The 10549-nt window shown below is 38.8% G+C and overlaps 1 protein-coding gene across 2 annotated transcripts in view; it reads right to left on the bottom strand.

Annotated features, from left to right (window-relative positions):
- Window positions 1–343: 343 nt before the first annotated feature.
- The window catches only part of LOC125481194 (extended synaptotagmin-2-A-like), a 14288-nt gene continuing 4082 nt past the window's right edge, over window positions 344–10549 (bottom strand). Inside the window, exon 2 of one of the 2 annotated variants that reach the window (XM_048592420.1) lies at window positions 344–756. In XM_048592420.1, the coding sequence (XP_048448377.1) occupies window positions 718–756 (39 nt within the window). In that variant the 3' untranslated portion in view covers window positions 344–717. Of the gene's footprint in view, window positions 757–7485; window positions 7906–10549 lie in introns of those variants that run through there. The other variant, XM_048592419.1, reaches the window with a different exon arrangement.

The following is a 10549-nucleotide window of genomic DNA, read 5'->3' as shown; positions in this document are numbered from 1 at the left end:
AACTGTTTTTTTCTATGCAATTATAACTAAACTTAATGTTTGCTTCACCCAACCCCGACAATTAGAATGCATGTTTACAAGACTTGAGTGTATGTTAACAATGTTTAAAGCACAATGGTTGAGTCACCATAAAATAGTTAAATTACACTTGGACAAATTAGAACATAATCCAATTTTTAAGAAATGAAAATTAATCTATAAAACAAAATTGTGTGTGTTGTTGGTTAAAAAGAACCTGTGTGAAAATAATTAATTCCATAGTCCCAATCTACTACTTATAGGCCATGAAAAACACCACAAACACTGTCTCCAGTTTAACATTAATTAATGACTCACACAGCTGATATAGAAAATGGAGAAGAATGTTACACGTGCAACAAGGAATGTTCTTCTGAGGCGGAGGCACTGTCTTGCTTAGCTGTATTGTGCTGGTGAGTAAATACTTGTTCTAGCCAATAGCTGCTCTAAATTTTCTCATGCTGAGCACAAACAGAAGTGGATATACAATGAATTGAAATGAAATGCCCAATTAATTAGAAATTTGCAATTTTTTTTACATCCTATGGAGAAATGAGCATTGTACAAAATGTGAGCATCTCTTCTCAGGAAGTTGCAACTTTTGGTCCACATTTTCAGTCAGCAGCAAATGTTCCGTCTACTTACAAACTTGCTCACATATCTTGTGTGCTTTAACATGAGAATTTGTGGTTGTTGAGATCAAAAATAGGCAGGCACACAATATAGGAAGTCTGGTATCTGTGTAAACAAGATAAGCAACATGAGGCACATACAGTCTAAACCAGACAGTGACATCAAAATATTTACAGGTGCAGAAAAGTGAAAGAGAGACATAAATAAAGTTTAAAACAAATTAATCTTCAAAAGTACACAAAATATGAAGAAATGAGCATTCACACTTGCAAACATTAGTTTTCAATGCCAGAGTCTTTCTTGGCAGTAATTATGGCTCAATGAGTTATTAAAAAAAACCCACTTACACTTGAAGGGATAAGACCTAACTATGTCCCCAGTCTTATTCAATTGAATGCAGAGTTTCTTACTAAGGCACCAAGCATATATCACAATGCTTCTGGAAGGGCTGGCGCTTGCAAATAGCCGGCGCTTGCAAATAGCCACCTCCTGATTTTTGTCAAACCATGTACATGTTGATGCTGGTAGCTGCTCATCAATGTACCCTTCAATAATAGCGAAGGTTATTACTCTCACCATTATTTCAAGTCCAAAATGTGATCTGTTAATTCCAACTCATCATTCAAAGCGGATGCATTAGATTGGAGACAGATGTATAACTGAGACCTGCTGTAATGACGGAGCTGCTGTACGTCAGTCAGTCAGTCATTCTGCAGAGAAGCAAATAACATGGACTGCAGAAAGTCAGACACGCAGATAGTTAGTTATTCATTAACAGACATTAGCACACTGCTAATGTATAACTGCAGACCGGCTTTAAAATTAATAGTAGCCTTCAAATCCTAGCCTACATCTGTCCAGAGCTTTGATTTTGAATTTAGAATTTATTGCCATGTGTACTTTTACAAGAAAAATGCAATGAGCAGTGTTATAAAGTGACCTTACCATGGCGTCGGTATTAATGACAGAAGTCATAAGTAAGTTCATTAGTAACAATAAAAAGTAAATTTTAGACAAAATGTCATCACAGTCCACTCAACGGCTTCTGGTTTAGGAGGAAGCCGATCAAAAGACGAAACACACAGTCGGAATGAAGCCATCAATCCATAAAGAGCACTCCACGCCAGGATGAAACTGACACGCCAGGTGTCTGGAAATACTGGGCCATACGCCTCCACTGAAGAAAACTGCTGCCAGGACAAGACCACCAACCTGGACGAAGACACCACGCCGGGCCATCAGAACACTGGGTCAGAAGCATTTGCTGGGACATTAAGCCAGACCACCAACAAGACCTCAACACTGGGACAAAATTGCCACTACCACTTCAGACCGCCGTAAGCTACCGTGTCGCTGGATAAGCCGTTAAATGAAGACAAGATGAATTTTGATGTTTTAATATTAACTATACTAATTGGAAACATTAAAAAACACAGCAAGAAAACAAATTGTAAAAGCAAACGGAGTGGATGAGCTACGGACTCCTGGGCTGAGGAGCCACCACGCTGCGCTGCTACTCCGCTGCCACTGCCATCTTGCTCTTCCAAAACCTAGGTCTCCTACATTCAAATAAGTTAATTTTTAGAATTAAGTTTTAATTAAAAAGAAAAAGCTTGCTCTCTAAGTGGGCAGAAAACCAAACAAGTTTATTCAGGGATTGCCACCAGCACTACACAATCAAAACATCTAAGCAGAAGACAAGCAATCTGAGTCAGGGCTTCATCAGGGTTGTCAAATGCTTTGTTTGAAAGTAATATCACAAGAAGTTCTCCCCTAAATCATCCTCTTGTTTCCAGACTAACACCAATAGAAACCACAAATTACACATCCTGGGTATAACAGCAAATGTTAGAAATGGAAACATGTCACATGGCAGCAGTTTCTAACACAAATGGAATGCTAGTACTTACAAGACGACCTGCTGAGTCCACAAACTATCTATGCTGATCTACTGGCAAGATTATGCCTAAATATTTTGTCCAGTGATGGTCAAGAAAAGCTTGACCATATGGGTTACCATCAGTTCAAGCGAAGGCTTAAAATTCTATGAAGTAGCCTAAAAGATTGCTAAATGACTTAAAACAAGATACAAAATTTTTTTCAACTAAAGAAGCGTATATTAAAATGTTTTACTTCTTGGCTTCCTCCAATTGCTGGTTAAGCAAATTGACCAGTGATTGAACTGCAAAAGCTCAAAAAGATCCAGATTAAGAAGGAGAAAAGCCAACCAAGATTCCTGTTTTTGAACCGTACACAGAAGATCCATGGCTCAAAGAATCAACAACTAAAAACGGCACTGAAGCAGGCTATTCGGACAATCACGTCTACGGCTGCTTTGAAAGAGGTACACATTAATTATACTCCCTTTCTCTTTTCCCAAATCCCATAAAATCTTTCCCTTTCAAATAATTATCCAAATTCAATTTGAAAATTATTTTTTAAACCTGCGTGTCTCCCTTTCAGTCATGACAACTGGCTACACATTCTGCTTCAAACTCATGCATTTCGCTCACTGAAAACAGTTTTTCATTATTTACTCATTTCAAAATGATTTATAGTTTGAAGGCCTCTATCAATTCTCTCCCTAAATCTTCTCTGCAGTGGAGAGTTTTTCTGATCTTGCCACATAGCTCAAGTCCTTCATCTCTATTAGCATTCCAGCAGATAATTCCTTGGTAGTACAGATCATAAAATACTGCTAAAAGGAGATACGTACACAACACTTTGAAACTGGCAGAGCAATTGCAGCAGACTTTTTTTTAAAAATTTAGCATATGGGATCCTTGGCTACATAAAAACAGAAAAGGTCGAAACAAGAAAGTTACTCTAGCTTTATTAGAATTGCTAAATGGAGGCAAAGTTGCAGTTTTTTTGTCTAGCACTCCTCAGGTCTAGGACTAGATACCTGGCAACACACTGACATTGAAACTCACATCACATGTAGGCTGTACATCTCCACAACCGGCACACTGCATCAAACACATCTCATTTACCATTCACAGGCATGTTGATTTTGCTCAACCAAGCCACGTTTGCAAGCTCAAAGAATTGATGGCTAATAGCAGATGTAATTCTATTGGACAACATGTGATGCAAAATCTAGATCATGCTACAAATTGCACCTGAAACAAGGATTATCAGTCAGACTTGTAGTGTAATACATGCTAGAAGCTATGTATACACAGGATCTGGTTCTATGTAGACAAGAGGAATTTGTGGATACATTGTACTTATTTTGTTTGGGGGAAAAATAGGAGCATAGAGACTGACGAATTCTTCATTCCCATGACATTACCCAGAAGAATCAGCATTTACCTGCCTGGTCTGAGAACAAAGAATGGCAGTCACCTGTTTCTAACACATCCCGTTGGAAACAATGGCCTGACCAATCTGTTCTCTTCTCTTGCTGTATAAATTGGTGTCTTTTTCCAAGTCTAATTTCTTGCATCCTAACCCTGATGAAGGCAAGACGAAAAAGCTCCGACTTTGTGTCTCCTTTTAGCAATTTAATAAATCTCTTCTGCGTCCTCTCCAAATCCCTGACATCCTTCCTAAGACGTGGTAGAGGATTGGTCGCAATATATTACTGGTGATGATCAATGATGGTACATTTCCACAGTTAAATTGCCTGCCAAGATTCAAATAAAATGTTGGTGGAATCGACAGATGACCAGCACTGGTATGGCAAAGAATCAATGCTTTCAGAAAAGATGATGAAGAGAATGTCAAGAGCAGTAATTCACAGAATACTGCAATCCTCACCTATTTGCACCACCAAACAAATCATAGAACAGTAGAGCACAAGCCTTCAGTCCACCATGTTGTGCCAACCTATTATCCTACTAAGATCAAACTAACCTGGCATACCCTTCATTTTACTTTAACTAAGGTGCCTATCCAAGAGTTGCTTAAATGTCCCTAATCTATCTGACTCCACTACCACTGCCGGCGGTGCATTCCACGCACCCACCACTCTGTGTGGAAGGACTTATCTCTGACATCTCCTCTATACCTTCCTCCAATCACCTTAAAATTATGCCCTTTCATAACAGTCATTTCTGCCCTGGGAAAAAGTCTCTGGCTATCCACTCTATCTATGCCTCTCATCAGCTTGTACACCTCTATCAAGTCACCTCTCATCCTTCTTCGCTCCATTGAGAAAAGCCCCAGCTCCGTCCATCTTTCCTCATAACACCTGCCCTCCAGTCCGGGCAGCATCCTGATAAATCTCCTCTGCACCCTCTCTAAAGCTTCCACATCTTTCCCGTAATGAGGTGACCAGAACTGAGCACAATATTCCAAGTGTGGTCTAACCAGGGTTTTATAGGCTCTTAAACTCAATCCCCCTGCCAATGAAAGCCAACACAACATATGCCTTCTTAAAAACCCTATCAACTTGGGTGGCAACTTTGAGGGATCTATGGACGTGGACCCCCAAGATCCCTCTGTTCCACCACTCTGCCGAGAATCCTACCATTAACCCTGTATTCCGCATTCAGATTCGACCTTCCAAAATGAATCACTTCACACTTTTCCGGCTTGAATTCCATCTGCCACTGCTTTGCCCAGCTCTGCATCCTGTATCATGTACTGTTTTAAGCATTACAAATGTCACGGTGAGAAAGAAAACTGAATCAAGTATGCAGTCATACGATAGCTTTAAAAATGTGTTAGTTTATTCTAATTCTGAAGATCTTGCAGTTATACAGTACAGAAATGAGCCTGTCCACGTCAACACTTTCTTCAGGAACTTATTGAAAGGAGCGTAAGCAGATAACCTTCAAACAATGCAATGTAATATAACATTACTGAACTATCCAAAATCTTTCAAGTTTTATCTTTAACCATCAGGGACATTGAAGCTTGTTTTATTCCCCCCAGATGGTTAATCCCTGTGGTCTCCCGGATTTTGCAATTGCTGCATCAGAAATTCCAGGGGTTCTAAAATTTAATTGAAGTAATTGAAAGGATCACAATACAGGCATCACACTGCTACAGGCTTCTGCTTGAAGACATATTCCTTATAGTCACAAGGCAGCATGCTGACTTGTCAAATAATATCTTTTGCAGAGTAGCTAGCAGATCACTATGCAGCTTGAGATATCGGACACAAGTCTGCCAGCATTGATCTTGGAAGAGAAATTTGAAAATAGTTTTGACACTGTATCTGTCAAGTTAAAAGGTCTTCAGCAACACACTGTGTCCTCCAGCAAATTCTGCCTCAGCAAGTGTTACTTAACTCTGCTCTTGAAAATGTTGCTGATATGCGGATAAAATTGAAAGTGATGAAACAATCTCAAAAGATCTCCATTAATTTGTTTCTTAATAACTAGGTGTTAGCCATTAATATATTTTGGGAAGGGATTTGATGTAGAATATTGGTGAATAAACGATCATCAACTTTTTCATTCCTTTAAGCAGGGTGGTGAGGAGTCCTTGAAGTAGCACACTCCTTTTAGGAAGAGTTCTCTGATTTTGACTCAGTGACAGGGAAGTGACTGGCTCAGAGGGGAACTAGTAGGTGATGGTGCTCCTACACATCAGCGGTTTTGTTCTTCCAGATACTAGAGGTCATGGACTGGAATGTGCTGTGGAAGGAGCGGTACATAATGCTGTGGTGCAGTGCTCAAGGGGATACAATTTGAACATGGCAGATGGGATGCCAATCAAGCAGGCTGCTTTGTCCTACATGGTGTGGAGCTTCGAGCATTGTTCGAACAGCACCTGTCCCGCCGATGAAGATTCATAATATAATATTGGAATTTGAGAGACCGGATACCAGAGTGGAAGAACAATGAATACCTTTAAAATTAAATAACATTTTTGTTGTGTTGAAAAGGGGAAGAAGTGTTTTCATTTAATTTTAGATTTGTTCCGAGCATGGTTCTGGTTTAACTAGACATTTGTTACGTTGACATACATTTAAACGAGGTCTTCAAACACTTGACATCACACATAAAAACAGACATTGCTGGGAAAGGTCAGCAGGTCTGGCAGCATCTGAGAAGAGAAATCAAAGTTAATGTTTCAGGTCCGGTGACCCTTCCTCAGAACTTGACATCAACAGTTTAGTTCATTAGACCAGAAAAGGTTAGAAGACAGAAAGAAAATGCTGTTGCATCGTGACAGGAGCTCACTAATACAAAATCAGTTCATTTGCAAGTTCATTCAGAAAGAAGTGGTCCACAATAGCAGATGCTGCTGTTACTAACAGTTCCCAAAAAGTCTAAACTGAAAAAAAAAGCTCCAAGTGGTTTTGAAATCAGTGAGAGATAAGCTCCAGAAATACAAGGCTGTTGAGGTGTCAGAGAAAGACACCCTATAAAAAGTGATTGATGACACGAATTTAAGAAACAATATTAAATCGTGAGCTAAGTTAGGATCTCAGGAAGTGAGAATAATCAAAGAAAGTAAATGAATGAATACAAACATTTGACAAAAAGGAACCAATTAAAACCATACCAGCTGAACAAGGAGCTTTAGAGCAGTAAAGTGGTGGCCCTTTCCAGACACTGGAAGTTTCTGCAAGATTGTTGGGATGGTAAAAGAGTGAATCTTGCTTCTGATATTTATGCGTAACATTTCAAATAGCTCTTCTACTGTGTAACATCGTTTGTGCTTCTCTTTTGTGTGCAAGAGACTTGTGGTCTTTTATTGAAAGTATGCTCAAGGCTCTTGAGAACATGTTCAGCGACTGACCACCAAATTGGTGTAAGTTTGTATAACACCCTTATTTCACTAACATAAAACATACAGTCTACCAAGTCACACTTCACTTTGGGTTCGGAGTTAGCCAGATTAGCATTGACTGAGACCAAAACACAGCAAAGTGGAGAGCATTCAATCGCAGTCTTATTCGTGCCTCATGGAATGTGAGGAAGGGGAATCAGGAGAACAAGTTAATCATTACAAGAGTTCCATGCCTCTGACACGCCCTTGTAACCAAAGTATTTGTATGACTGGTTTTCAAGGAATTGAACAAGACCAATCTCCAGAATGTTGATAGTAGGGGATTGTGGTGATGGTAATGTCAATGTCAATTCTAGATGAGGATTAAATTCTCTTGTTGGGGATGGTCATTGCCTGGCACTTGTGTAGCACGAGTGTTACTTGCCATTTGTCAGTGAAGGCTGGATTTTGTCCTGGTCTTGATGCATATGGTCTTATGGACTGCTTCAGTTTGTGCTTTTCTTCATTTTTAAAAATAACAACATCCATTTTGGACAAAGTATCCACGATGTACTGATCAGTTATCTGTTCCAATTCACATAGGAAGAGGAATTAAAACTGGGTTTCCATTCAGGAAATCTCAATAGTGAGGACAGCAACAGGAATGCACAAATAAAACATTAAATGGAACTAACTTGCAGGTACATGGAATCACTGCTCAAACTGCCAAAATTCAAAACTGCAGCAACATCAAGATGTATTACACGATTTATATTTTTAAAGTGAAGAAAGATTGCAATCTTGCCATAACAATTAATAATTCTATGACAATGTAAATTAGCAGCCATCTTCAATTTTAAACATAATTTGTTTCTTTGCAATAACGATCTTAGATCTCTGCAAAGTTACATTTCAATATCCCAAATCAGCAAACTAAGCTATACCCCCATGTAAAGCTAAATACTGCAGTTGCTGGAGTTCTGCAAGAAAAATACAAAGTGCTGGAGAAACTCAGCAGTTTCACCAGTATCTGTACAGAGAAAACAGAGTTAATGTTTCAAGGCCATTGACTCTCTTTTGGAATGCATTGGACTCAGACAATTATCTCTGCTTCCCTCACCACAGATGCTGTCAGATCTGCTGTGTTCCAGTCTTATTTTAAGCTAAGCTATGCACTCAGTAATATCAGTGATGAGGGCAACAAAGCACATTAAATTGTATTACCAGTCATTCAAAATTGGTCAAATTCAATGGCACCATAATCAATGAATAGCTCCACAATTTTGTGAAACAGTGCGCTTTAATACACTAACTCTAACCCTATCGCAGCTTTAATACAGCATAAAAATGCATATTCAATAACCATGTTTATTATGAATGCCAGCAAAGATCACACATGCACTCTGCCACACCCCAACAGCACAGAAGCAATGGAAGGATGTGGCACCAGCATAAGTGTGAATAATTTGGAGGAGTGGGTGCTACCCGGCTCAATCCCACTACTCCCAGCGCAGACCCCTGTTCCTCAATAACCCTTGTCAGTTGTGCCTGTGTCAATAATGATGAGGAGGTCGGTGCATGTGCAGATACTTGTTGAGGCTGGTCCTGTTGCTGACAAATGCATGTGAAGGAGTCATTAGCATTTTGTACAAACATGACATTATTCAAGAGCTTTTCAGTCAACAAGTAACCTTATATTTGTGTAGAACCTTCAAATTACTAATATTTTCCAAGACATCTTTACATGAGCAGTAACAAATTGGATTTGGCACCGAGCCACTGAAGGAGGTAAGTGCAAACAAGCTTGTTCACTGAAGTAGGCTTTAAAGAAGCATCTTAAAAGGTGGACAGTATATTTTAGGGAGGGAAACCTAGAACTTGGGCCTTATTGGTTGAAGGCATGGCTTTCAATCATGAAGCAATTAAAATTGAGAACATGCGACAAGTCAGAATTAAAGAAGCTCAGATATCAGAGGTTTGTCAAGTTAGTGGAGATTACAATGATAGGGAGGGGCAAGGTCATACACGTATTTGAAAATCAGGTTGTGCTCAAGTCCACAAATAGCTAAAGAGGGGAGACAGGCCAGGAAATCACTAGAATTGCCAAGTCTAACGTTAACAATAGTATGATTTCAGCAGCTGAAAAAGAAGTAGGAATGCATTATATTACTGAGGTTGAAATTCTGCAGGTGAATTTATATCCCAAACAAAGCTACATAATCCACTCCATTGTCCAAGTCTTAACATCTCATGTGGCTTGCTATCAAATTCTGTTTGGTACTGTTCTTGTGAAACATCTTAAAACGTTTTACCTACATTAAAGGAGTTACATTAATGCAGTTATTGCATTCTCACTTATGTTTTTGCATTCCCAATGGAAAGCGCCAAAAGAATATGGGAACCGTATTTAAATGAAATTCGGTCATGTTCATTTTCAAGCCTTACCAAGTATTGGTCAGACAACTAAAATCAATAGGCAACGAGTATTACAATAGACAAAAAGTGAACTTGTGTCATCCAATACTTAGGAGAAACAACTCTAAACAACGCTAGTGGTATTAATGCTCTACAAAACATTCATTCACAGTCATGTGATAAATCAACAAATGTTAATCATTGGTAGAGAGAAAAAAAACAGACATTTGCAATTCAAGTAATAGCATAAAACTATATCATTAACAATTTTTACAGGGATCAGAGGGTTGTTAATCTATGGAATTCCTTGCCCAGTGAAGTAGCTATTGCTACTTCAGTAAACATTTTTAAAGCTAAGGTAGATTTTTTTTGAACAATAAAGGAATTAAGGGATACAGTGAGAACGCGGGTAAGTGGATCTGAGTCCACGAAGAGATCAGTCACGATCTTATTGAATGGCGGAGCAGGCTCGAAGGGCCGGACGGCCTACTCCTGCTCCTAGTTCTTACGTTCTCATGAAAAAGTGATAGCATTTTACTTGAAAATTGTATACAACCATTCATTATGGGCTGCAATTTAGTTTGTTTGCTTCTCTGGCTTTCTCTTCTGTTTTAAGGAATTCAATCAAATGTTTATCTGGCTCACTTATTTTAAACTGAAACTAGCAAAGAATTATTTTACCAATTTTAAAAAGAACAATTGTTGCTATTGAATTTCAAACTCTAAATGTGCTAAAGATTTGTTATTTTAACTAAGTTCTCCTGATCCTACATATAGACACTGCTCACATGAATAGCAAAGACCTTTTCCATAA

The sequence above is a fragment of the Rhincodon typus genome, unplaced genomic scaffold (assembly GCF_021869965.1).
Source record: "Rhincodon typus isolate 14 unplaced genomic scaffold, sRhiTyp1.1 hic_rhity00001179, whole genome shotgun sequence".
Lineage (NCBI taxonomy): Eukaryota > Metazoa > Chordata > Chondrichthyes > Orectolobiformes > Rhincodontidae > Rhincodon > Rhincodon typus.
Note: the sequence above shows the minus strand (reverse complement) of the source record. Positions and strands in the feature narration are given on the sequence as shown.